This window comes from Mus musculus, chromosome 15, assembly GCF_000001635.26.
Source record: "Mus musculus strain C57BL/6J chromosome 15, GRCm38.p6 C57BL/6J".
NCBI lineage: Eukaryota > Metazoa > Chordata > Mammalia > Rodentia > Muridae > Mus > Mus musculus.
Window position 1 is genome coordinate 41,630,847 of NC_000081.6, and position 26,443 is coordinate 41,657,289.

The 26,443-nt window shown below is 38.5% G+C and overlaps 1 protein-coding gene across 8 annotated transcripts in view; it reads left to right on the forward strand.

The window, feature by feature from the left end:
- Oxr1 (oxidation resistance 1) overlaps nt 1-26,443 on the forward strand; it is a 413,570-nt gene that overhangs the window by 183,365 nt on the left and 203,762 nt on the right. For all 8 annotated transcript variants that reach the window (NR_152565.1, NM_001130166.1, NM_001358978.1 and 5 more), the window contains one exon: nt 22,619-22,815. Coding sequence is in view for 3 of the 8 variants with exons in the window: in NM_001130166.1 (NP_001123638.1) it covers nt 22,619-22,815 (197 nt within the window). In the remaining 5 variants the exon portion in view is untranslated. Of the gene's footprint in view, nt 1-22,618; nt 22,816-26,443 lie in introns of those variants that run through there.

Genomic DNA, 26,443 nt, shown 5'->3' on the forward strand with positions numbered 1-26,443 from the left:
CTCTTGAGAGACTATGCCGGGGCCTAGCAAACACAGAAGTGGATGCTCACAGTCAGCTATTGGATGGATCACAGGGCCCCCAATGGAGGAGCTAGAGAAAGTACCTGAGGAGCTAAAGGGATCTGCAACCCTGTAAGTAGAACAACATTATGAACTAACTAGTACCCCAGAGGTCTTGTCTCTAGCTGCATATGTATCAAAGGATGGCCTAGTCGGCCATCACTGGAAAGAGAGGCCCATTGGACTTGCAAACTTTATATGCTCCAGTACAGGAGAGCGCCAGGGGAAAAAGGTGGGAGTGGGTGGGTAGGGGCATGGGTGGGAGGGTATGGGGGACTTTTGGGATAGCATTGGAAATGTAAATGAGGAAAATACCTAGTAAAAAGTATTAGAAAAAAGAAAAAAAAAGAAAAGATATTCAAAAGCTTTTGGAAAGGTAAGGAAGCATGGATCAGTCCTTACTTGGTAAATTCTAGGACCATAAGACACCCCCACCCTCTCCTACCTCTTCTGCAGCTGACCCTTTTCCTATGAGATGGTTTGACATCTTGTAGTAGCCGAGGGTTCTTAAGCATTTGGATTTTTTTCAATATTAGGACTTAGCTCTTTTGTAGAAATTGGCAAAGAACTTAACACTGGTAACATTGCTTATGTTCTCACAAAACCAGTGCCTTTTCTTCCTTTAAGACTGTTTTTGATGGCACTTCACTGCACTTGGTAGATATGACCCAAGTTGGTCTGAACTTGCAGTATAGCTTTTACCAGAGTCTTGCTTAATCAACCTTCAAATACAGTGGACGGTCCACCTGCAAGTACTAGAGGTGAGTAAGTGAGTGCCTGTTGAGCTCCTGCTACTTGCAATTCTGTAGCAATCTATCATAATTCTTCTCAAGTTTTAATATACAAACAAATCACAGAACATCTTACTAGTTCATTAGATCAAACCTGGGACCAGACACTCTCCACGTTTCACTCTGCCCTTCTCATGCCTGCTGCCTTAGTGACATCTGCCAGCTGGAGTGACAGCCAAGCTCTGGGTCTATATTCTAGGTGAATGTAGCAAATATTAATGTTTGGGGTACACAGTGATGTCCTGTTACCCCTTTCAATTTCAGTGTAGCACTCATTGGCATTTATGATCATATAGTTATTTACTTTGTTATCTATAACCTGTAATCAAATGTACATTCAAAGAGAATGTAGACCTTCCCAGCTTGATCATCACTGTTTACAGTACCTATCACACAGCCTAATCCATGGAAGTATTCACAGCCAGCCACGCTCAACGCCATTTATCTGTACATAAGTATTTGCAGATGTTTTGTCTCGCTAAATGACTGAGTAAATGAATGTATATGTTAATATGGTTATATGCATAGATATGTAGTATTTATATATTATCATATAATTTTCATCACCTGCTGAGGAATATGTCATCAAACAAATGGTACAAGTACATTTTGTGTCATATTTTGTATTATGGACAAGAACAATAAAACTTAAAATCAGATGATTATTGGGAATTTCAGGGTGACAATTTGTACTGGTCTTAGAAGAAGACAAATACATATAGTGAGGAGGAATGGACTATGACAGCTTTTCTTAAATGGTTTTCTTACTACTTCCCTTCTTGTCTTCTCGCTGCGATCAGTTAGTCACTCTGATTATCCGATATAGGAAGCTGTGCTGTACAAAAGGCAAGAGTTTATTTTCTATTGTTGATTGAATCTTAAACTTGCAGGTGTCTAACAACCTAAGTTTGACCCATAGGACTCTCGTGGTGAAAGGAAACAACACCTGTATGAACACACACACACACACACACAAACAGGGAGAGAGAGACAGAGACAGAGAGAGACGGGGGGAGGAAGGGAATCTACACTTTATAAAGACATTACTATGTATGTGCCTTGATGAAGCATAAAACCCGTTATTTTAAAACAATATTTTTGTTTGCTACGTAAGTAATAGTTACTTTGAGAACAACTAGCAGAGAAAGGATTTTCTTGAAATAAAGGAGAATTTGCTCTGAACTGAGAGGACAAGATGGTCTACATTATTCATCTTCTCTGCCCATGTTCCCTTCAGTCCTTTGGTGGGGATTACAAAGGGAGCCATTGTATTGACATTCAATTTCTCAATATAAAGTTTAGTTTGTATATGTAGACTTATGTTTCTTAACTCAAGATAACATTTGCTATGTCTTATTGGTAATTTTGGTATGACAATGAGCATGACTATAAAGTTCATAATTGATTTATGGGTTATGCTAAGATTGCTGTAGTCACCCATGTTCCCAAAAGTACCTCTCCTACCACAGATGCTTAGATCCCAGTCAAGCTATATTGCTAACATACTCCAGCATGTGCAGCGAACGTCATGTTCATCACAACCACTGTGCATGAACTGTACAAGCACAGAAAGTTTGAGAGACATTTCATAAATTGTTTTGATGATTGTACAATAGACTCTGAATACCTGGATGCTGACTAAATTAACTTAGAAAAGCCTGATACCTACAATCTTCCTAGGTTGGTATGGGGACTCAGTTAATGGAGTTATTTGAATCAGCAGACTTAATATTTTCTTTGTGGTTTTGACTGGTGACTTTTCACTCATTCAGTTTCTTTATAATACTGTGCCTGCTGCTCCTATCTGAAGGTCAGGTAAACGTATTAACCACACAATACTCAAAACATAGTCATGGTATAAGTTGAGTGATATCGTGATAAGATTCATCTGTAGACACTTTTATTAGTTAATACTCTTGGAAGTATTTATTGCGGTCTTAGCCACTGTATTGGTGATAATGTTTGGTCTATTATTTAAAAAATCATGTTTATATTTGGTGAACCCGATATTTCTCTCCTTCGTGTTTCAGCATGCCAATGCCAGTGTGTGGTTAACTGAAATTACCTTATTGGAGGTAAAGAGGAAGAACTTCTAGAGAAATGTGTGTGTGTGTGTGTGTGTGTGTGTGTGTGTGTGTGTGTGTGGTGTGTAATTAGTATTTGTATATGGGTGAATGTATGTGTGTGCATTTGTGTGTATTAGTATTGTGGATATGTGAATGTATATATGTGTGCATGTATGTATGTGTGTGTGTGCATGTGTATGTTATCTGTGTCTCTGTATGAATATACATGGGAATGAGTATGTGTGTATGTATATACCTACATGTGTGAAAGTGTATGTTCACTGCATATCTGAGCATGGCCAGATATACTTTGATAGAAAATTTTGCAACTTCCCACAACACAATATAAATGTTTTAATTTCTGGTCACTTGTAGTACTATCTTTGTGAAATATGTATGTGCATTTCATAGGAAAACTCATTTATGGACCTGGTTAATGCACTTTTAAGCAGATTCACATCTGCTAGTCCTTCATCTCTGATTACAGATATACCATTTTTTTTCTTATTTTAATTTCTTTCTATAAATGTGATTAGTAGTTGGCCTTATGCAGGAGAGAATAAAAGTCCTTCTAGAGACTATGGGAATTTAACATATATTATGGCTATTAGTCCCACATTGAAACATTGTCCATAAATTCACTTTTAAGAAAATTCTATATAGCTTGAATACCAGGTATCTACAATTAGGAAGACAATTTTTCTCAAGTGTATCTGATATTTACTATCTAAATAATGAATATGGAATATATTTCCATGATTGTTTTAAAAATAAACCAATCACGGGAGCAATTCAAATATAATGAAAATATTCTAGGATAAATATTCTCTATGCAGAAATTATAAAAATGTTGGCTATTAATGAATAAGTTTCATGGCACAGTTTAGAGACTGCCTATTAGTTAGCTTGATTAAACTTTCATAGAAAATCTAAAGTCTGTCCTTCAAACGGCACCATAAGCCTTAGGAATGTATATTCAGTCATTCTTATCTCAAGATTAATGTTTAAAATCATGGCTGCATCTTTCTCTGTTCTAATTATGTTCTAAAGGGTGTCTGTGTGTGTGTGTGTGTGTGTGTGTGTTTCTTGTAAATAATAACTCTGGGCCTCTGATATTTTTTCCAAGATAATGTCATGTGACATTGATTTTTCTCATTTTCTCATATGTCAATAAACCAACTAATAAGGGTTGTGACTCCTTAGCAAAACAGAAAAGCAATAATTAAGAACACACACACTTACTCCCATTTTTCTGTGACTAAGATAAAAAATCATTTTACTGAGAATAACTATTAATTACTACTTTTGCTTTGAGCTAATACTTAGTCTAATGAAAAATTGGAGTCTTTATTCAACATTGGTCATCTAGGGTCATCCTGAGTCCGGAACAAATTGTACATATTTACTATGGAATGTCTTCTTTTCAGACTCTTTACTTTCTGTGATCCAAACCATATAAGAGGGTTTTCTTTTTCTTATCCCACAGCCTTGCCAGTAAAAATAACAAAATGGACTCATCCTTAAATACCAGAGGTTTATTTCCCCCAAAACTTATGTAACGCTTTGGTTCTACTTTATTGAAAGGATGCACACATCCACAGAGCACCGCTGCACCACAATGGCTGCCCTCAGTCCAGCAAGTGCGTGACAAGAATTAGAAGCAAGTGTCACAGAACTTCACTCTTCTTGAATTTTTCCATAACGTGTAGAATCTTATTTCATGCTTCACATCAGAGGGGAAAGGATGCAAACAGAAGTAGTTGACATGCATAGGGAGATGAAGCAGTCTCTGAGTCTGACTCCAGAAATACCCTTGAGCTTCAATGGGTGCATGCGCAATAGCAGAGAGAAATCTGCTTTGCTGAGGCTCTGACTCGCTTGTCACTGTCTCTGCAGTGACTTGCAATTGCAGGTTGTTGTCTGGATAATAAGGCAGAATTTCTGTTGCTTGTGTCATTGAGAAGTGAACGCTACATATGTAGTTAAGGACTTTTCACTTGCTTACTGTGACAAAAATCAATGAGGCAGAAATTGCAAATAAGGCCTGGTGTCTACCTTCTGGCTAAAGTACATTAGTATATATGCATGTGTATAATACACACACACACACACACACACACACACACACACACACACACACACACACACATATATATATATATATATATATATATATATATATATATATATATATATATATATATATGTGATGCAAGTTGTCACCATTGTGCATAGAATTCCTAAATCAGATTCTAAGGAATTACTCTAGAGAGTCAATGAGTTTAACCATTAAGGAAACACACGGCATATACTATAGCCAGACATGTTGTATTTAAGGGTTCATTCTTCTTGTATAAGTAAAAAGTCTCTACATAGCAGCAATCATTTCTGAATAAGAGACTGCCCTTCTTGGTGCAGAATCAAGTGCCCAAGTGTGTAATGGCATTGCAGCATTGTCTGAAACCTTGTTCTTAGCGCTGAGGATCTTGTAGTTAAACAGGCCAGACAATTCTGCCACTCTCAAATCGGGAATGAAAGGAGCATAAAAAATAAAAGGTCATAAATATTTCTCACAGAAACATATCAATGATGAATGGTCTGAGTGGGACACAAGTAAGAGTGAAGGGGAGTTGACCACTTGTGGTTGAAAGGCAAGGACAGCCATTCTGAGGTATGACCTAGATAACAAAGAGCCAGCTTCTTATGGAAGAAGTATTTCAAGCAGAAGCCGCCTCCAGTGTGATGCACTGGAGCTCATTCAACGTCTGTATGCAGATGGGGAAATCAGTCAGTAGAGCAGGCAGTTTTGAGGGGCCATATAGAGATGGTCCATGTAGGGACTGGGAGGATACATGAGTGGCTTGGAATCTGCTCAGAGAGAGGTAGTAAGCCGTTGAAGGGACTTACTCACATGACAGCAGTTACATTAAAAAAAAAAAAAAGAAATGGTTTTGTTCTCTGTATACATAGCGGGCTTAAAGAGAGAAAGGAATAGTAGAAGCTGTCCACAGTGGAATTAAAGAGGAGATGAAAGTTAAGTTAGCCTAATGTGGTAGGCAGAGAACTTTCCAAGGACTCTCCAAAGTACCTGTGTTCTGAAATTACTACTGTGTCAATGGAATAAAACTCTAGTCCCTACAAAATCTTCTCCCCCAGTGGAAAGGGAAGGGGGAAGTAGTTTCTCCCCAGCTGACTTCCACTCCAAGACTTAGGGACAGTCCCCATTTTTCTGCCTAAACTTTCCCCTGAAATCTCCAGGTGCGTAAGATCAAATTGCTTCTGCTTAGACCATTGTGCTTGAACTCCAGGATGAACCTGATGAGAGCTTAAACTAAGGGGATTCCAACTTCAAGAAAGTTAAGATGATGTTTAAACTCATCATCTATAGTACTTTGTGGTTGAGCTCTGACCTGCAAGGCATTGTTTACTGGCCAAGAGCAAAGATTCCATCAATCTGGAAAAGTATTCTGGGAAAATTTTTATACAGAACACTATATACAGACAGAAGCATTTCTTTAGAAGCTGTGCTTTTTTGACTCAAAGGACAAATACCACATTCTGTCATACTTTACCAAAAGATGTGAGCATAACACAAGAGAGTTTGGTGGGAATAGAAAGGTGACCGATGGGTGTGGGGAGCAAGAGATGGCTGTGAGAAGAGATAAAGTACATTATATTTGTGTATTCAATCAAAACAAAGCCATTGTTTTTCATAAGAAATAGATTCTACTAGAGAGCAAACCATTGTGCTTTGGGAAGTCACTGAGGGGATCTGGTCAGGCAGCATTCGTTCGTCTGATTCACGAGTGTGGCACCCGCAGGTGCTCAACACTAAGCTCAGGGCTCTGCAGTCAGGTTTTAGTCCTTACGACATCTTACAAGGGCCTTTCTTAATTTCTGCATTGTACTGAGCATCCCAGATCATCCCAAGCAGCCTAACCTGGAGCTCAGACCCCTCAAAACATTTGTCCATCTGCTGTGAGTCAACAGAGAAAAAGAGATGAGAGTAGTGGGTCTGAATAAATGATATTTCAAGTGTGAAAAGTCACCTGGGGTATTTGGGAACCATTTCTCGGGTACCCCGTGGGTACCTGTGTGTACCCTATGCCACCTGATCTTACCACATCATGGCAAAATGCAAACATGAGCGGCAGTGCCCTTGGGTTTGTTTTGGTTTTGTTGTTCTTTGTAAGTCAGCTGACTCAGTCCACATGTCTGCTTTTTGTTCTGATATTCGATAGACCCCTCCATTTTTGTCTAGTGTAACTTGTGTTTTATTATCCTATTGTAATAGGTAGCTGCTGTCCTTTGATAAATGATCTTAAAATGATATTTCACTTCATCCATGTGCTTACATTCTACCTTGTCATACTGTTTTTCTTAAACTAATTCCAATATCACTTTTTTCTTATTCTAATTATTCCCAAGGGCAACAACTCACCACTCACAATTACCTGAACCTGATTTCTTACTTTTGAGTAAGAGATGTTCTGAAATAGATCATATACATTAGCGACTCTTTTAAGGCAAATCCGAACTTTGGGAGAGGCACTGTACACGCACAGAACTTTCTATGGTTTTGTTTTATAAGTCATAAAGACTTGAAATATAACAACCATCTGGTTTTTGCTATGGAGACCCCAGCTCGTAGCAGAAGGCAGTGGACTCTAAAAGATTCAAATATAGAGGCTGAGGAGATGGCTCAATTTGTAAAGTGCTCACTGTGCGTGAATGGGTTGCTGCGTTCAGACTCCCATTACCCACAAAGAAGAGATGAAAGTAAGTTAGCCTAATGTGGTAGGCAAAGAACGTTTCCAAGGACTCTCCAAAGTACCTGTGTTCTGAAATCTCGGTGTGACAGCTTGTGTCTGTAATCCCCACAGTGGTGATAAGCAGAGAAAGGCAAGTCTCTGGAGTTAAATGACCAACCAGAGTAGCTAGGTCAAGGGTCAGTAAAAGACCTTGTCTCAAAAACAAACTAACAAACAAAAAACAAAAATCCCATTCTGATATTAACCTCTGACCCTCGCTCTCTTCTCTTCTCTTCTCTTCTCTTCTCTTCTCTTCTCTTCTCTTCTCTTCTCTTCTCTTCTCTTCTCTTCTCTTCTCTTCTCTTCTCTTCTCTCTCTGTCTCTCTGTCTGTCTGTCTCTGTCTCTGTCTCTCTCTGTCTGTCTGTCTGTCTCTCTCTCTCTCTCTCTGTCTCTGTCTCTCTCTCTCTCTCTCTCTCTCTCCCATTAGAAGGATCCGACATCTGCCTCTGCTTTCACTACTTTCCTTGGTCAAACCTTTGATTACAACATAAGGAAATGCTGCAATAGGAAAAGACAGAGAACTCAGAACAAGCCAGAAGCTTAAGCTTAAGTCAAACCTAGGAAATGAAGAGGTATAGCTACTGTAGTTGCCTGGGAAATCTAACAACCAATTACAAAGAGCAATTGTGTGGTGTGTGTTCTGAAATTTACGTGGGAAAGGATGCTTGTTTCTCATTGCCAAGAAGTGACCCAGTAAGAGAGAACATGACAGAGAGAGTCTTCTTAAATACTGTCTTAGAAAGTGGGGGTGGGGGATGGGGGTGAGTAAACCACCAGAAGGAGAAGAGAGGTACACTACCCCATCTGTGGTACTGGGGCTCTCTGGCAATAGCTGCATTCGCTCACAAAGTGGAGACTTCAGCTGTGAGATCTGATGTGGAACGCTCCCATGAACTCATAAAATACCTCAGCCAACCAAAGGAGACAGCTTTACACACCTAGTGAAAGGCAAGTGCTGATGCCTGCCAGGAAGATCCTTGCAGGTAACAAGGTGAGCCCTGAACAGTGAAGATGACTCAGTGGACAATGATTGGATACAAAGACATACAACTTTATGTGATTAACACCACGTGCATCAGCGTTGCACAAACAACAAAGCAGAGAGGTGCAGGCTATGTGTCCTATTTCAAGCTTCTATCCAGTCTGGAATACTGGTCTTTTCGTTCTATGGCAGTACAGTGGAATGAGCACAGAGCAGTGCCATTGCAGTGACAGGGTCAAGCTTAAGCAGTAAGTGAGCAAGGGGAAGAGGGCTTCAGGGCTGTGCTTCCTGGACTGCTTGACTCTTTCCAGTGAATCTATTTATGTTTTGAGGAAGTCAGCCTTTTAGGAGTAGTTACTATGTTACAGGACACTGGAAGTTAAAATGTGAATGGGATGAGCCGACATGAAATAGTTTCTAGAGTGAGTGAGTGTTGAGCCAGTGATTTTACATTTGCTACATAGATATCAAAGAACACAATGCCATAGGATGCTAGTTCTCCCCCTTACCCTGACCCTGGCCTAGTACCATCTATGGGTTCAAAAACCTGCAATCTACAATAACTAGATTTCCTTTCTTTCTCTTTTGTGATAATCACCAGAAAGTGTTATATTTTTAAACAATTGTGTAGTAACTTCATGAAATTTTTACGGAATTGTGTGTGAATGTATAGTTTTGCATTGTTCCTGTTTTCTCTTACATCTGTTAATGTATATATAATATTTAGTTTCTCTGCAATTAGCCTCGACTTGATTTTTTTTCTCCTTCTATTGCAAATTAAATATTAACAACTCCGAGGACTAGGAATCGTACTGTAAAATGCTCATTAGCACAATATCTAGCACCTAACACATGTTTACCAAGGTCTTATAACTCCAGCCTGTTGCTTAGATCATGAGTTTAACCATGCTTTTATCCATTCTCAATGTATTTTATCCCAACAATGAGTCAAGTAACAAATAGGCCGTACTTTTTAAAAGATTTATGTTTATTTTTGCATATTTTGTGTATGAGTGTGTGTGAGAGAGAGACAGAGACAGAGACAGAGAGAGAGTTCTAAGTACAGGTTCACGGGAGCTATGGCATACGTGTGGAAGACGATGGACAATATTTCAGGAGTCTGTTTTTTCTTCTGTCTTGTTTCTGAGGCAGGGTCTCACTTGTCTCTGCCACTTTGCCATAATGTAACATCCAGGTGATTCTCCTGTCTCTTCTCCCATTTCCTCCCACAGTGCAGGAGTTAGGATTACAGACATCTAGTTCTTCTCCATAAGTTCTAAGACTCAAACTCAATAAGTACTCTTACCTTGAGTCATTTTGCTAGCCCCACCCACCATCTTTTGAGAGTCTCTTAGTGGCCCAGGGCTCAGTTCCTCTACCACTCTGAGCTTGATGGTGAGAGAACCCCAGAGATCTGCTTGACTCTGACTCCCCGACACTGGCATTATAAGCATGAACCTATGTCTGACTTTTTTATATCTGAGTTCTGGCCAACAAATTCAAGTTCTTGTCCTTTCAAATCAAGAGTATCGCAAAGGCAACTGTCTGCTCAGCCCCAGATGACCATTTTCTAAAAATGTTTCTCTGTCTTTTGTTGTCTCTCCTAGAGACTGAATCTAGAACCTCATGTATACTAAAATGCTCTACCATTGAGGTACACCTCCACCAGTTAAAAGAAAAAAAAAACGTTTCCAGTCAGTAATATTCTGATATTTAAATAAAATTTTTAAATGTCATTTTCATTTTAAAATATTTAGAGTGACTTAAATCTGTTCTGTGCCCGTCAATAGGATGGTTTGGTCTAAAGAGATCATGAGATACTAGGTAAACCAGAAAGATGTTTTTTATCCAATCCCTAAATTAATGTTTAAGTGAAGCCTTTACATTTCCCGTTTTCTCTTATTCCTGTCTCACATGCCTTTAAGAAATTAGGAAGAGGGCTTCTTGTCTTTGTTGTCAATTTGTCTGTGAGCCTCTAGGCTTTACCCAGATCATCGCTAGTCACAGAAGCCTGTCTTGATCAAGTTAAGGAAAGTTGCTTTATGTTCTTTATGAACAAAACTTGCTTTTAGTCTGCTAATCCATGTGCTTGTACAGAGTCTTTGTAATAGGCCCTGTTAAAAATAAATGCCTTTAATCAGTAGGGTTGGCTAGGAGCCTAAAGTCTTAAAATAGTTTCGTATGTTCTGATTTCTTTTTCCTTAAATGAGTAAACAGAATGCAATCATATGTTACAAATCATTTCATCAAAGGTAATGAAATTAAAGTTCAGCTCCAAGAGTTATTATAGAAGACTTTAACATGTGAAGAATTTGACTTCAAAATCCCTCAAGCTCTAATCTTTAGATTTACATAATGTCTTTCCACTTTCAAGCTTTTCCAGCTGAAAGGCTCTAAAGTTCCAAGGCAAAAGCCAAAATAAATTTGATACTTGTGCGATTTAAAAGTGAATGCTTCCAATATAATGGCATAATCACAAAATATATGGAAGGGGAAATCTCATAAAAATTTTACTAGTACTAATATACTGTTTCAGAATTTATGCCAAAAATATGGTGTTCAAAGTTATTAATATTTTTTCTAAGAGTATATATTTTTCTAGTAATACAATTAAAATGTTTATTAGTAGGTTATTAAATGAAGGACACCCTGAACATGAACCCAGCACTTTGTTTCCAAAGTTCTTGCTCTTTATACTGAACTATTCCATCTCTGAAACTTTCTGTATATCCATGTGAACATTTAAAGTGATAGTGGATTCTATGAGAGGAGAGTGATGAGGTGATGTGGTTTGGATTTATAATAATAGTAGGAAGGTAAAATAATTTCCCATTCTCAAAAAGGTTGGGAACAAGGCTTGGTTATATAGTAGCATTAAATTAATCAGTAGATCAGCTAAAAATAATCCAGAGTCTTACTTTTGGTTGCTTTGTATGTTTTTATATTCATGCCTGTGTTCGTGCATGATTTGTTGATTAATCGTCTTGTGGTGAGACCCATTCAACTATTTATTCAGCAACTACTGTGGACCAAGCACTCTGCTAGGTCCCACGAATAAAATGATGAGGGGGTCCCTCTATGTGCCGTGTGAAGAATCTCTACGCACACAGTAATCAAACGGAACTGCCAGTGAGGAGTTCTAACAGAATGGTTTTGTTCACCTCTTTTCTCTGAACTGCCGCCAAGTTTATATATTAGAAGAACAGCTGGCAAACTTGGAGCTTGATGTCACCATGAAAGTTCAGTGAGAAATGGGGACTCTATGTTAGGATTTAGTTAACACTGGGGAGGAAAAATTGCTTGAGAATTTCTAGTATTTCTAGCATTACATTAGCTATAACTGCAATGGGTTCAGCACCTTCCCTTATTCTTTCCATATTTATAGTGACCTGGTTTCAAAGTTGGAATTAAGGAATTGTCCTGTTTACACTAGGGTTTCTAGCAGACCATTCCTGCATGTTATTTCATCTGTAGTTTGGTTGTTAAATTCCCGATATGTGAATACCTGTGGTCTGAAAACCATGAATTCCTTGGAATGAAGACAAGGTCAGACTGCTATTTTATGGTAACAAGCTATCTAATTCTGATGTCCTATTAACGACTCCAATTCTAATTTGCATTCCCAGAGGATACTTTTATTTAAGCTCTTTGCATTGGTTTGGAAGTATAAATTAGAACGATAATTTCTGATGCAACTGGGGGAATAAAATGGCTACTGCAGTCATGGAGTAAGCCAGAATTGCTGTTTTCTTCACCCCAGGAAACAGGTTCCTTGTTTCAATGCCTAAGTTTCCAATTTGCCTTTTCTTCGGAATGTGAACTGAGTATGCCCGATTATTTTTTTTTCTTTCTCATTTTGTTTACAGCTGCTGACTTCTCAGTTACACTCTATAGTAGGGGTAACAAAAGCCCTTAATTTTGCAAGTGAATTTTTTTTTAGGCATTTGCTCCCCAAAGCTCTTTTTTAGTGAGCTGAGACTCTTGCAGAAACCACAGTGTCTAACTTGGAAAACCTGCACTCTCAGCAGCTTCACTAGTTTCAATAATACCCTTGCATTAGCTCTTTCAGGACTCCAGGAGACAGCAGCTTCTCTGGCAGTAATGAGATGTGCAAGCCACAGAAGGCCTGCTGGAAATTACAGGAAGTGCTATAAGTGTTGATCCTTGGGATACATGGTTATCCAGGTACATTCAGGTTTGTGTTTGAGTACCGTACAAGAAACACTTGGCACCATGTGAATTTGAACAGTTTTTCTTCGCATCTCAAATTCCATTAGTTGGATCTACAACCCTGTTTAACAAATTTCTCATATCTTATGCTCACAAAGGCTTTCTTGTCTAAAGTCTCTTTACATCATGCCTGCCATTATCAAGGTGAGAGCACGATTGCTCAAGAATCTTTCAGGATCTTAAAAGACCTGGATTATAAAGGCTAAAATTCTCCTCTATCTTTTAATTCTAAGAGCGAAATTTAGTTCTAAATGTCCCGGCTGGTTTCCAGCTTTCCGAGTTTGTCACCTCATCACTTTCGATACTCTCACTTGACCTTTCTGCACGTGGGAATATGATGCCTTTTGCTTAATTGTTCATGATCAATATAATGTATAGTGCATGACATTTAAACCTTGTATATCAAACAGTATAAATGGTTATTGACTGCTCATGTTTGCTTGCTTTTGTTTAAAGCAAGAACTTACATGACACTTAGTATATGACAACCACTCTACCAATACCTTTACCAAATGTCACTTTAATTCTCATGCAATATTTTTACATTAGTATTAATATTTCAATTTAGAAATGAAAAATTGAAACAAGAAGATGTTGAATTTTTCCCAAGTCTAAACAGCTAGTTCATGTGAGGTTAGGGATTTAGCTCTAGGAAGTATATGCCTATAGTCTTAGCTCTATGCTGTTATTCCAGGTGAATAGTCTATCATATAGAAATGTGACTTCTATATATTGTTATGGTTTCTTTTGTCATCACTGGAATAAAATAACATGACAGATGTAACGTAAAGGAGGGAAGGTTCATTTTGGCCCTGGTTATCAGTGATATGGTCCATCATGGGAGGAAGGCATGGCAGTTGGTCTGGATCCTTCTGTGTTACAGGGGTATGAGGCAATAGCCACATGTCCTCACATCTGGCAGATCAGTCAGGTAGCAGAAAGCAGAAGCAGAATTTACTTTGAAGGCCTGTCCCTGGCAACCGTCCGGAAGGATGCACAGTCTCTGCAAACACTGCCACCACCTGGGGACCAAATACCTGAGCTTGTCAGAGACATTTCACATCCAGACTGTGTCTTAATGATGTATTCCCATGAATTCCTGAAGCAAAGGGAACATTCCTGTTTAACTATTGTAGTTTTGATCATCTGTTGCTGCTGTTACCACTACCATCCAAGGACTATAGTAAATGAGCAGTAGATTTAGTTTGATTCAGTTTTTCACTTAGGTACAGAACTCAGGAACACTCTAAATTAGTAATAATGCATATGTAATTTGGACACCAACTGATGGAGGGGCAATTCCAGTTAAGAAGTCAGGTAAAAAGAAACTATAAATTTCTTGTACATATGCCAGAGTGATAACACAAGTAGTCAGACAACTGGGAAAATAAGACTATTCAAAGATTCAAAACATGGTAGACAGGGAAAAATGAAAAGCATGGCTTGGTCAGACTCGAGTGGAAGATTAAAGGTAAGACGGTTTCATTTTGTGAGAGGAAGAGAAGAGGATGAGTCCCAACCAGTATGAGAAGGGACAGCAGAAAAGGCTGGACCACAAAGGGAGCCACGTCATGTTGAGAGCTGTTGAATAGAGTTGAGCATTCAGTTGGCTGCTTTTCTCTGATGTGAGTGATGTGAAATCAGGTTCAGTCACTACTGCCCCAAGCTCTGGCTTTCAGGTACCCGTTAAATCCCAAAGCTTTAGGTATTGGACATAAAACGTGAACTGAAACTTAGTCAAATATTAACAGTGATTCCAATATAAATCATAAGTAAATTATTTGAGAGTCAAATTTTGCTGCTGACTTTTTAAATTGTCTAGTCCTAAAGGTTTTTTCAACCAGTTTCTCTATCATTTATGATACTTTGACCTCATATTCCACCTTCAACATATTGGGCCTCTTCTAATTTTTACGTGAAATGTTCTTGAACCCCATTTTTACAGTTAGAAATGGATTAAAGCTCCTCACACAGTTTCTTATCTGTTCTCCTTTCTTCTTCGTGGTCCCCTGGGCTCTTCCCCTGACTCTGAACTGAACTTTTGACTCCTGCCTCCACAAATAAAAAGTATAAGCTCAGGCAAATGAACCCACTAATGTGTTTCTTTTCTGAATTATTTCAGAATTATCCATTGAAGTGTCAAATTGTGCACCAAGCAAGCGACGGCATTTTGTCCCTTCTTGTCCTGCACTCTTGCAAACTCTCCCTTCCAGAGTGTACCCAGCCTCCTTCCTCCTAAATGCAGTGTACCTCCTACAAGGTCAATGCTGACATTATCACCAGGTTAAATATGTGCGTATTAGAATGCCCGAGGACAGGTGTAGCTTAGTCCTTTGTTGTTCACCAGGGGAAGAACAAGAGAAAGCAAGGATTGTGAAATACCAGGCCATCTGTTTTCGGGAGCCAAGTCAACCAGGATGCTTTCTTTACCCAATTCCTAGTCTCCACCACAGTTACTAGCACTCTTCTGTATTTTTTTGAAATGCAAATTTCATTAAAGAACGATCTTTTCAGTGCCTATTAGGAGATTATTTTTGTGTCTTTTTGTAACATTTTACTAGAAGGTATTTTATCTCTCCCACACACCTACATATTCCATTAGGCTATATTTACAATTATTTAACACATTTAATTAAGAACATTGTTTAAATTTGAAAAAGATTTCTCCCCTCATGGAATTTGGAAATCAAAGGTAGCATTTAGCAAGTTTTCTTGTCAACTATAATAGTCGACTTTAGAACTCTTGAGAGTAATTCAATTACCCACACAATTCTGCTCTCTAAGAATGTGCTAAAGCTTGTCTTACCCAAGCCAGAAAACCTATTAGGGATCCTCTAGATGTTAACAGAAGTAGGAAACAGCATCACCCTTCAAGTCTCACTTGGGAAAGATGTTTACAGAAGAAGCAGAGAACGCAGGAAAATGCTGGTGTTTTCTTCTTCCTTTGGCTTTGCAGCCTCAGCTCAGCCCAGGCAACTTTAACAGGGTGGTGGGCTGAGCTGGGCGTGGTGGTGCACGCCTTTAATCCCAGCACTTGGGAGGTAGAGGCCAGGCAGATTTCTGAGTTCCAGGCCAGCCTGGTCTACAAAGTGAGTTCCAGGACAGCCAGGGCTACACAGAGAAACCCTGTCTCGAAAAACCAAAAAAAAAAAAAAAGGGTGGTGGGCCATTTTGAATTTTTTCAGTAAAGTAGAACCTTAGCAACTATGACATGTGCCAGTTTTTATAATATAAGCCATCACATCAATTGTCACGTGTTTGTTTGTTGTTTCCTTGTTGCTGTTTTTACTTCATAGGAGGAAATGCTCCGTGGTGGTAGGTTCTTCCCTTTCTGTTCATTGCATGTCCCTGAAGAACGCATTCTAGCTCATGGGAAGTAGCCATCTTCCAGATGGAGCTCGTCCCTCCTTGCCAATTTCACTGTGCTCTCTGTTTGGGGGAGACAGGAAGACCAAGAGTTTCATTTGAATCATTGTGCCATTAGCCATTACATCATTGAAAGGAGGGTAAAAGTCACCCAATTTTTCATGGAAGTTATTTAATGGATTATAGCATGTACATAATTATACAAGGCTGCACTACCTCCAGCAATGAAGGAGTGTTCTCCTTACTGCACATCCTTGCCAACATGAGCTGTCACTTGTTTTATTACTCTTAGCCACTCAGTCAGATATAAGATAACATTCAAAGTAGTTTTGATGCCCATTTACCAGGTGACTAAGGATGTTGGACATTTCTTTAAGTGTTTCTCATTCATTTGAGTTTTCTTTACTGAGAATTCTATTTAACTCTATACACATTTTAATGGATTATTTGTTTATGTGATATCATATATATATATATATATATATATATATATATATATATAATGTGTGTGTATGTGTATAGTGTAGTTGATAAAAAATCTTTCCTCATTTTGTAGGCTGCTGATTTGCCCAAATGCCAGTGTCCTTTGCTATGCACAAGCATTTCAGAATCAAGATGTCCCATTTATGCAATTGTTTATTTTAATGCTTATGTTAACATGTTCTACTCAGAAACTCTTTTCCTGTGCAAATGAGTTCTAGGATATTTTCTCAATTCCTTTTTTTTTTTCCAGGTTCAGTTTGTCTGATTTTATGGTCTTTGATCCATTTGGAGTTGAGTTTAGTGCAGGGTGATAACTCTGGAAGTATTTGAAATCTTGTATATGCAGCCATCCAATTTGACCAGCACCATTGTTAAAGAGACTGTCTTAAAAAAAAAAAGTGTCCTGATTTCTTTATTAAATATCAGGTGTCCTGTGTATGTGGACTTATGTCTGGGTCTTCATTTCCATTGATCAGCATGTCTCTCTCTCTCTCTTTGTGTGTGTGTGTGTGTGTGTGTGTGTGTGCCAATGCCAACTTGGTTTTATTACTCTTGCTTTGCAGTACATCTTAGGGTCAGGAATGGAGTTACCTTTATTATTCAGGATTGTTTAGCTACCCTGTTTATTTTGTGTTTGTTTTATGTTTGTATATGGCTCTGAGAGTTGTACTATCAAGCTCTCTGAAGAATTATTTTGAAATTTTGATGGGTATTGCATGAATCTTTAGATTGCTTCTGACAGGATGACAGTTTTATTATGTTAATCCTAATGATCCATGAACATAAGAGATCTTTTCATCTTCTAATATCTTCTTTAATTTCTTTCTTCAATGTCTTGAATTTTTCATGCAAACATTTAATTGCTTGGTTAGAGTCCCCCCATCCCAAATATTTTATATTATTTGAGGCTATTATGAAAGGGGTTGTTTCCCTGATTTATTTCTCAGTTCATTTGTCATTTGTAAATAGAAAGGATACTGATTTTTGTGAATTAATTTTATATTCAGCTATTTTGCTGAAAGTGTTTACCAGTTGTAGTTTTCTGGTTACTTATATATCCTATACTATTCTCTGAAAATAATGATAATTTGACTTCTTCCTTTGCACTTTATATCCCTTCAATCTCCTTCAGTTGTCTTATTGCTCTAGCTAAGACTTTAAGTACCATATTGAATAGGTATGAAGAAAGAAAACAACCCTGTTTTGTTCCTGTTTTTAGTAGAATTGCTTTGAGGTTCTCTCCATGTACATGGATGTTGGCTATGGGTGGCTGTAAACTGCCTTTATTATGTTAATGTATTACCCTGTACACTCTCTCCAGGGCTTTTATCATGGAGAAGTATTGGATTTTATTTTCTACAGAGGCCTTTTCTGCATCTAATGAAATGAACATGTGGATTTTATCTTTGTTTGTTTATTTTGTGGATTACATTCATTGATTTATGTATTCTGAAATATCCTTGAATTTCTAGCATGAAACCTATTGACATGGTCAATGATCTTTTTGATATGTTCTTGGATTTGGTTTTCATGTATGTTATTAAGTATTTTTGCAGCAATGCTGCTCATAAGGGAAATTGGTCTGTAAGTCTCTTTATGTAGTGGTTTCAGCACTGATTTTGATAATTTCTTTTGCCTACTCCTTTGGTGTGTGTTATTTTTCTTCTAGAGCTTTCAGGTGTGCTGTTGAGTTACTATTGGAAATCTCTTCCTTTTTTAATGTGGGTACTTTGTGCTATGAATTTGCCATTAGAACTACCTTCATTGTATCTCATAAGTTTGGGTATATGGTGTATTCACTTTCATTCAGTTGTCTGAAGCCTCTAATTTCTTTCTTAATTTATCTCTTCGTTCACTTGTCATTCAGTAGAGGGTTGTTTGGTTTCTATGTGTTTGTAAGGTTTCTATTGTTTCTGGGTTGTTTTTTGTTTGTTTGTTTGTTTGTTTGTTTGTTTTTCCATTTTTAATTCATGGTGGTCAGATAGGATACAGGGAGTTAATTCAATTTCTTGTATTGTTTAAAACTTTCTTTGTGTCTGAGTATATGGACACTGTTGTAGAAAGTATCATTAGGTAGAGAGAAGAAGTTATCGTCTTTTGTGTTTGGGGAAATGTTCTATCTGTTAGGATTATAGCATCAGTTAGCTCCAGAATTTCTTTGTTTAGTTTTAGTCTGGATGACTTGTCTTTTGATGAGAGTGAGGTAATAAAGCCTCCCACTGTCAGTGTGTGGGGGTCAACATGTGATTTAAGCTTTAGTAGTATTTCTTTTATGAACCTTTGTGTTTGGAGCATATATGTTAAGAATTACAAAGTTCTCTTGGTGAAATTTTCATTTGAGTATATAGTATCTTTCCTTACCTCTTCTGATTAATTTTGGTTTGAAGTCTATTTGGTCAGATATTAAAATGGCTACATCAGCTTGCTTCTCAGGTCCATTAGCTTGAAATATTTTTTCACATCTTTTTATGCTGAGGTGATACCTAGCCTTGATGTTAAATATTTCTTGGGTGCAAAAGAAGGATGGATCAAGTTTTCACAGCCATTCTGTTAGTCTATGTCTTTTGATTGAGGAATTGAGTCCACTGATATGGAGATATATCAATGATGCTCTATCTTTTGACTTTGATTGTCTGAGATTATTTATTCCCTGGATTGCCTTGTTGTAGCTTTCCTTCTTATATTGGAATTTTCCTTCTAGCATCTTCTGTGGAGCTGCATTTGTAGATAGATCCTGCTTAATTTTGGTTTTATCATGGAATATCTCCTTTTCTCTGTCAACTGTGATTGAAAATTGTGCTGGGTATAGCAGTCTAGGCTGACATCTGTGATCTCTTAGAGTCTGTGAATGTCTGTCCATTTCTTGTATTTTGTCGGTAGATTTTGTTTTTGTAGTTCCTCTTTGAGTTGCTAAGTCTTTTTATTTCCAGCTTTGCTTCAGTTTGGATTTTCTTTATTTATATTATTTCATTTTCAAGTCTTGAGCTGTTTTATTAATTCCTTTCCTCTCTTTGTTCGTTCATAGATTTCTTTAAGGGATTTTACTCATTTCCTCTTTAAGGACCACTGTCATTTTCATAGAGGTTGTTTGAAGGTGTTTTTCTCCTGCTTCAACTGTCTGGGATTTCCAGGCCTGCTGTGATTGGATTGCTGGGCTCTATCTTGACTGTTATTATGGTTTTATGTTGGTGTCTAAGTATCTAGGATGGGGAAGATTCTAAGTCACTCTGTACTAGTTAAAATGTTTCTGAGTATTGGGATCCAAGACTTAGAATGGAGCTAGCTATGGGGCTAATGGATCACTTGAGGAAGAAAAAACAAAGTGTTCTGTCCCTATCTGCTTATTTAGTCCCTTGGGAATGGGAACAGCAAGTGAGGGGAGGACACAGCAGAAGGTCTGCTATAGAGCTAGGAATTGGACGTCAAGGAATGGAGAAAGTTAGAAGATCTGCAATTAGCCCTACTTGCTTCACTGGTCAGAATGACCCCGGAGTTTACTGGGAGTGTGCCTCAGAGGTGAGGGCTGGCCTTAAACAATGAGGGGATAAGGGAGTTTAGGAGGGGAAGAAATGTGAGATCCGCAGGAGACAGATATGTTGGAAAGTGAGACTGTCTGTAGGGTGTTCTCTTGCAGAGCTGGTTCTGTGACTCCTGTCTGGGGGATTCCTTCTGGAGGAGCAGCAGGAGAGGTAAAGACCTGCAATCAGGTTACCAGATTCCCTGGCTGGAATCTGTTTTGCCTGTTTTCACACCTTAAGTAAATAGAACCTTACACTAGCCACACCTCTCTGTTCCCATTGCTATGTAAAATTCAGTGTCCACAGACTCAGAGGCACTTTCAGTTTCTGAGTATGATGATGAATAGTGCTGGTATGCATATTCTCAGACATGATTTCTAGATAAGATATGCATACTTGGGGCCCTAGGAGGCATGGGTAGACATTTTTCCAATGTGATCTTGACAGAGTGTCCTCCCACTGAGACATGGGACTTCCAGTTACTTCTCATCACCATGGTTTCAACTATTTTACATTTTAGCCACTGTCTTGCATGTGTTCTGAATGCAATATGGCTTTATTCTGTATTTCTCAGAAATAATGTTGTTGAACACATGTATTTGCCACTGGTTTGAATAAAATATACTCATGGATATTAATGTCACACAAGAAATAAAATAGCAATTATATTGGTGATAATTAACTGACTAAAACTTATACAGCTTTCATTAATGAAATTGTATCAATAGAACACATTCCCCTGTAAGGTTGTTGTGCTGTCCATTTAATTCAGGAGAAACCTCCTGAAGGCAAATTGTGAATTTTGCTGGATGGCATGAAGCTATTACAACCCAAGTTTCCGTAGGCCACCCTTAAGCTAGTTCCCCGTGCTGAGCAGGGTCTCACATAGAGGAATTAGGTAGAATCCAGGGTTCTGGAAACCCTAAATACATAATGAGGGCATGAAAATATGGTTGACTTTTAGGAAATTCCATGTGTTTAGCTGTAATGATCATTAATAATGAAGACAATTGCTAGACTTCCTATAGGGAACGAAATATTTTTTAAGATGGTATATTTGCTTTCAGAATCATTAAGGTAAGCTAAGCTTAAGACCTAAGACTATTAGTTGTGAGTTTAAACATTTGAATGAATTGAATCATCATTTACAGTAATTTTTACAATTGTGATATCTACATGAATGCTCAAAATATTTTGTGGATAACTTTGACTTTTCACATTAAACCTTGATTCCTCTTGAAGATGTAGAAGTGGGGCAAACATTTATTATTACTGGGCATGTGTGAAGAGATGGTACAAAAGCTCTTATTTTCATCATTAACATAACATAACAGATTAAGCTAAAAATCCCTAGTAGTTGGAGTTGAGGAGATAGGTCAATGGGTAATGTCCTGGCCATGCGTGTATGAGGACCACAGTACAGGCCTCAAAACCTTCTTAGAATCCAAATGGAGGATGGCGACTCACCTGTAATGCCAAAACATGAAAGGCAGGAACAGGGAACGTCTGGGGCAATCTGGGAAATGAGGCATCTGAGTCTGTGCTTCCTGTGTTCAGCAAGACAGCTTGTCTCAGTAAATGAGGTGGAGAGCAATCAATGAAATTATCGATGTCAACTTGTCTTACCATTGCCCATGGGTGCATATGCACCAGCACATACCTGTGCATGCAAGTGCGCTTACACACACACACACACACACACACACACACACACACACACGGCACATGAGAAAGAAGAAAGGCATTAGTATATTAGTTAAAATGTATTCATTTTACTATATTTTGCTGAGTTGCAATTGCTTATTATAATTACATTTAATCAGAGTGTTCCTTTTAGAAGTAAATGTGATGATCAAATGCAGTTCTGAGACAGTGTTTTCCTATTTGTTCCAATCTGGCCTTGATCTCAGGATCTTTCTGACTTAGCTTCTGATGTTCTGCTTATGAGTGTGGCCCCCATTGCTGGACCAAGTGTATTACTTTCATCTGCCCACCTCATGTTGTTTGCTATCACTAAAATATTAGACATCCTCCATCACATTATGTTTTGATATATCTTAATGAGCTGTTCAAAATAATTAGAAACATTTTTCTAATTGGTTTAACCATTTTTTTAATTGCCTTAATACCTCTTTAACTAAATTATCTTGAAACATTAGAGGGAAGTCTTGTAACTTCTAAATAGACCAGGATTTAATTTAAAACCAAAAGTAACTCTAGTGCTAAAAATCAAAGGTCATGATGCAGATAAATGTGCAACAAGTGTCTCCTGAATCAGTCTTCACAGTGTGTGGTATTCTTCATCTGTAGGTTGAAGAAAAAGTCCCAGTCAGTGGATATTACTGCTCCAGGGTTCAACCCTTTAGGTGGTGCAGGGAAGCAAGCACCACAAGCCAGCAAGCCCCCGGCACCCAAGACCCCCATCATCGAAGAAGAACAGAACAACTCAGCAAACACCCAGAAGCATCCTTCCAGAAAAAGTGAACTGAAGAGGTTCTATACCATTGGTGAGTGCAAGAGCTTTTACAAGTGAACTTGTGCCACTTGGACAGCTCTGTGGATGGATGCAGGATTTGCTCAGTTAAGTTAAATGACTCACTGTTGAATAATTGTGTGTCTTTCTGATGGTTTATGTGGACATTTTCTTATATGGTCTAAACATGGAGATGAAAGATGCAAAACTACTAAAGTCTTAAACAAAGTTGGGTAAGAAAGTGGGCTCGGTGGCCATCTATAGCTGAACAGAAGAGAAATACTTTTTCAGAGTCTAACCTTATGCATTACTATTTTCATTTTAGCCATCCTCAGCCCACACTGTTCTTATATTTTGCTTTTGTTCTTTTCATTTTCCCTCTGGGCTTCTAAGACTCTGACCCTGTTCTGTCAGGTTGTAAAAACAGTGGCTGATGTCAGCTTATCGTGGAGCCTTTATGAAGGGAGAAAGTTCTTGTATTCTGAAGAAAACCAAGTTACATTTGAGAGGTGTTTGGACTTCTCACATTGCAAACTCTAGGGGTATGGAGTCCAGAAGTAATCATATCACAACACACTAGGCTGTGAACAGGGTCTTGTAGTTATTAGGTTCCTGTGTCCCCAGAGAGAAGAGTGCTCAGGAATTTTGAACTTTGCTGGAGACTGTTATATAACGGGACTAAATCCATTGAGCTAAAAACTTCTGTATACCTGCCTTTCCAGTGGGTCCTTGAATAAGCAATTCTTCAAAAGTAACAGTTTGCAGCATTTCAGGTAAATTTAAGATGAAAAGCTTTGTACGTGGGTACACGGCAGGTAGGAAGTTGTGGATATGAAGTAAGAAGATGGCTACTTGGTCCTGCATACTTCTTAATTTGGAGAAATTTGGGTATGTTTGATCAAATAGTGGAAGCTGGGGCTTAGACAATCAAAATGCTATTGGGGAAGTTGAATATTTCTGGCACCTGAAATCCCACAGTCTCAATATGGAGTGTTTGCCTGAAATGACAATATTTTTTCTCAGGTATTTCAGATACTTACATATTTATATATTCAAACATACATTAAATATTTTATATTATACATCATAACCAGGAAAGTAGGTTTCTAGTTCTAAAATCTGGGGCATGTTCTGGTTTCTTATGAGGCATTGCTTCCTTCAAACTTGATGAAATGCCTCACGTAGGCTGTGTGCTCTTTCGGAATTTGCTGGTTGAGACTGCTTTCCATTGCTTCCCCTTCCTTGGTCTTCTCATAGCTTTCCGTGTTCTCGATGACTTTCTCCAGGCTTTAAAAAAATAATAAACATGTAGAAAACATAGTGTTCTAAGGGGTATCTATCATCAAAGACTTTTGATTGATATAAGACAGTAGAGCAGACAGGTGCATATTTCCACTTTCAAAATTTAATGTTAGCACATTTCAAAAAAATGAATCAACCAGAAAATCCCATAAGGCGTATGTCACTGCCTCTTTGCCAGGGTCCTTTGCTCCTGCTTTTTGTCACATATGCAACCTTCTATACATTTCTGATTTATGAACTGATCAGGAAGAGTAAGTGTTTTGCCTTCAGAAAATAAAATTTGTCTTATAAACTCCTTATTCCATCTAAATAAGACAAAAAGGTTGACACACTAACAAGCTTGGACCATAGTGGATAAAAATCCCAAGACTATAGAAAAATAGAAGTCTAGAAGTTAAATTTCAGGACAGAGAAGTAAGCTGTGGGTTATTTTCTTGTTGTATTTACTCTGTGTGCATGCTTGTGCACACATTTATAGGGTGTAGTTACCTGTGTATGCACACGTTTCTGCATGTGGGTATTGGGTGCACTTGTCTATGTTGTACATGCACTTGTGCATATGTATATTCGCTGTACTTACTTGTGTGTGTATGTGCTTGTGCATGTGTGTATTGGCTGTACATACCTGTGTGTATATGCTTGCCCATGTATATGTTGAGTAGACTTACCTGTGTGTGTACATGGAAATCCAGAGGTTGACTTCAAGTGTCTTTTTTATTGTTCTCCATCTCACTTTATGAAACAGGATATCACCAAGACTGGCTTATCTCTACCCGACTAAGTACAAGTGTTACAGGCATGTCCTACCACACCTAGTTTTTGTGTAGTTCATGGGGATCTAAACTCTCATGCTTGTGCTGAAAGCACTTCACCCCCTGAGCCATCTTCCCAGCCTCATGGCAAATTTTTAATTCATGAATTTGCAATGGTTTGATTTCTTATCAGTTTCAAAAACATGTTTAATTACTGTGTTGAAAGAGTTGTTTGGATTCTCAGCTTTAATTTGTCTCTGTAACCTCTCTTCTAATTTGACTCTCAAAGCATTATTTTTAAAACTAAAATATATCAACTATGTAACTGAAAGTTCATTTCATAAAACAAATCTATTTCCGTATCCCTTCATTTAAAAAGTACCGTTAGTAAAAAAACAACAGCATTTTAAAACTCCATGTGTGTTACAGTTCTCTTCTGCAATGGGGCAGAAAGAAAAGGGGATTTATTAGAATGACTGACAGACTGTGGTGGACTGTCCCGTCTGCTCTTGACCAGCAAGAACAACACGACACAGTCGGATTCTTGCCTCGATACTTCTATGGGACCCCAGGCGCCCAGGGAGGCCTGCTTATATGCACCCCAGCACAGGAGAAGGCTCTGTGGCCCCCTCTGATTGGTCAGTCAGCCGGCACTCAATTTGCATGCACCCACTTGGGAAGGGTTGGCACCAAATTTGAATTGACGCCTGCGCAGTGGTGTTGTTTATGACAAAGGCAACCGGAAACCGGCACCATCTTGGAGTTGGCTTCCCACAGTGGACCACAGTCCAACAATGGCTAGCTACTGAGAGAAAGTCTAAGTTTTCAGTAATTGTTCAGTCTGCAAGTCTGGGTGTCTCAGTTGGTCTTCAGTATACTCCAGAATCCCACAAAAGTGGACTCTAATGCCGGTGAAGGAACGGACTCTCCAGTGTGAGCCAGAGGAAGCAGGCAAATAGCAAAAGTTTCTTTCTTCCTTGGTCATTATCTAGTCTGCCATGGCTGGAAGGTGTAGCCCAGATTTAAGGTGGAACTTCTTCTCTCAAAGAATCAGGATTTAGGGTGGGTCTTCACATTTCTAAAGATCCAATCTAGAGAACTCCCTCACAGGTGTACCTAGCCACTTGGCTTTTAGCTAATTGACGATGGAGTGCGGATGACAATCATGAATAGCCATCACAGGATGAATTAGGAATTTCATATTCCAGAATAAAATAAGTCCCTCTATCCTATCTCAGGTAATCCTCAGAACAATTCTGTTACACTCTGTCTATACAGATGAGGAATCATGTCTAAAAGATGCAGAAGAGGTAAACATGAACCATACATGACAGGCTCTGCAGGCAAAATTCGTTCCCCATTTTAGGCCTGAAGAGGCAGATCTGTCATTGAACAGGAGGACAGCCATTCCTCATAGGGGTTGAACAGAGATAGTCTATGGGTGACATAGTACAGTGACATTTCTAGAGGTAACACAGTGTCCTAAATAATCTCATGGAAAGAAACTGTACCCATCAACCTGTAGACCAGCCAGCCAATATGCCCTTTCTTTGCAGGGTACCTTTCAGTGTCTCAATTCAGGATTTGTACAACTGAAAATCCCAGGGA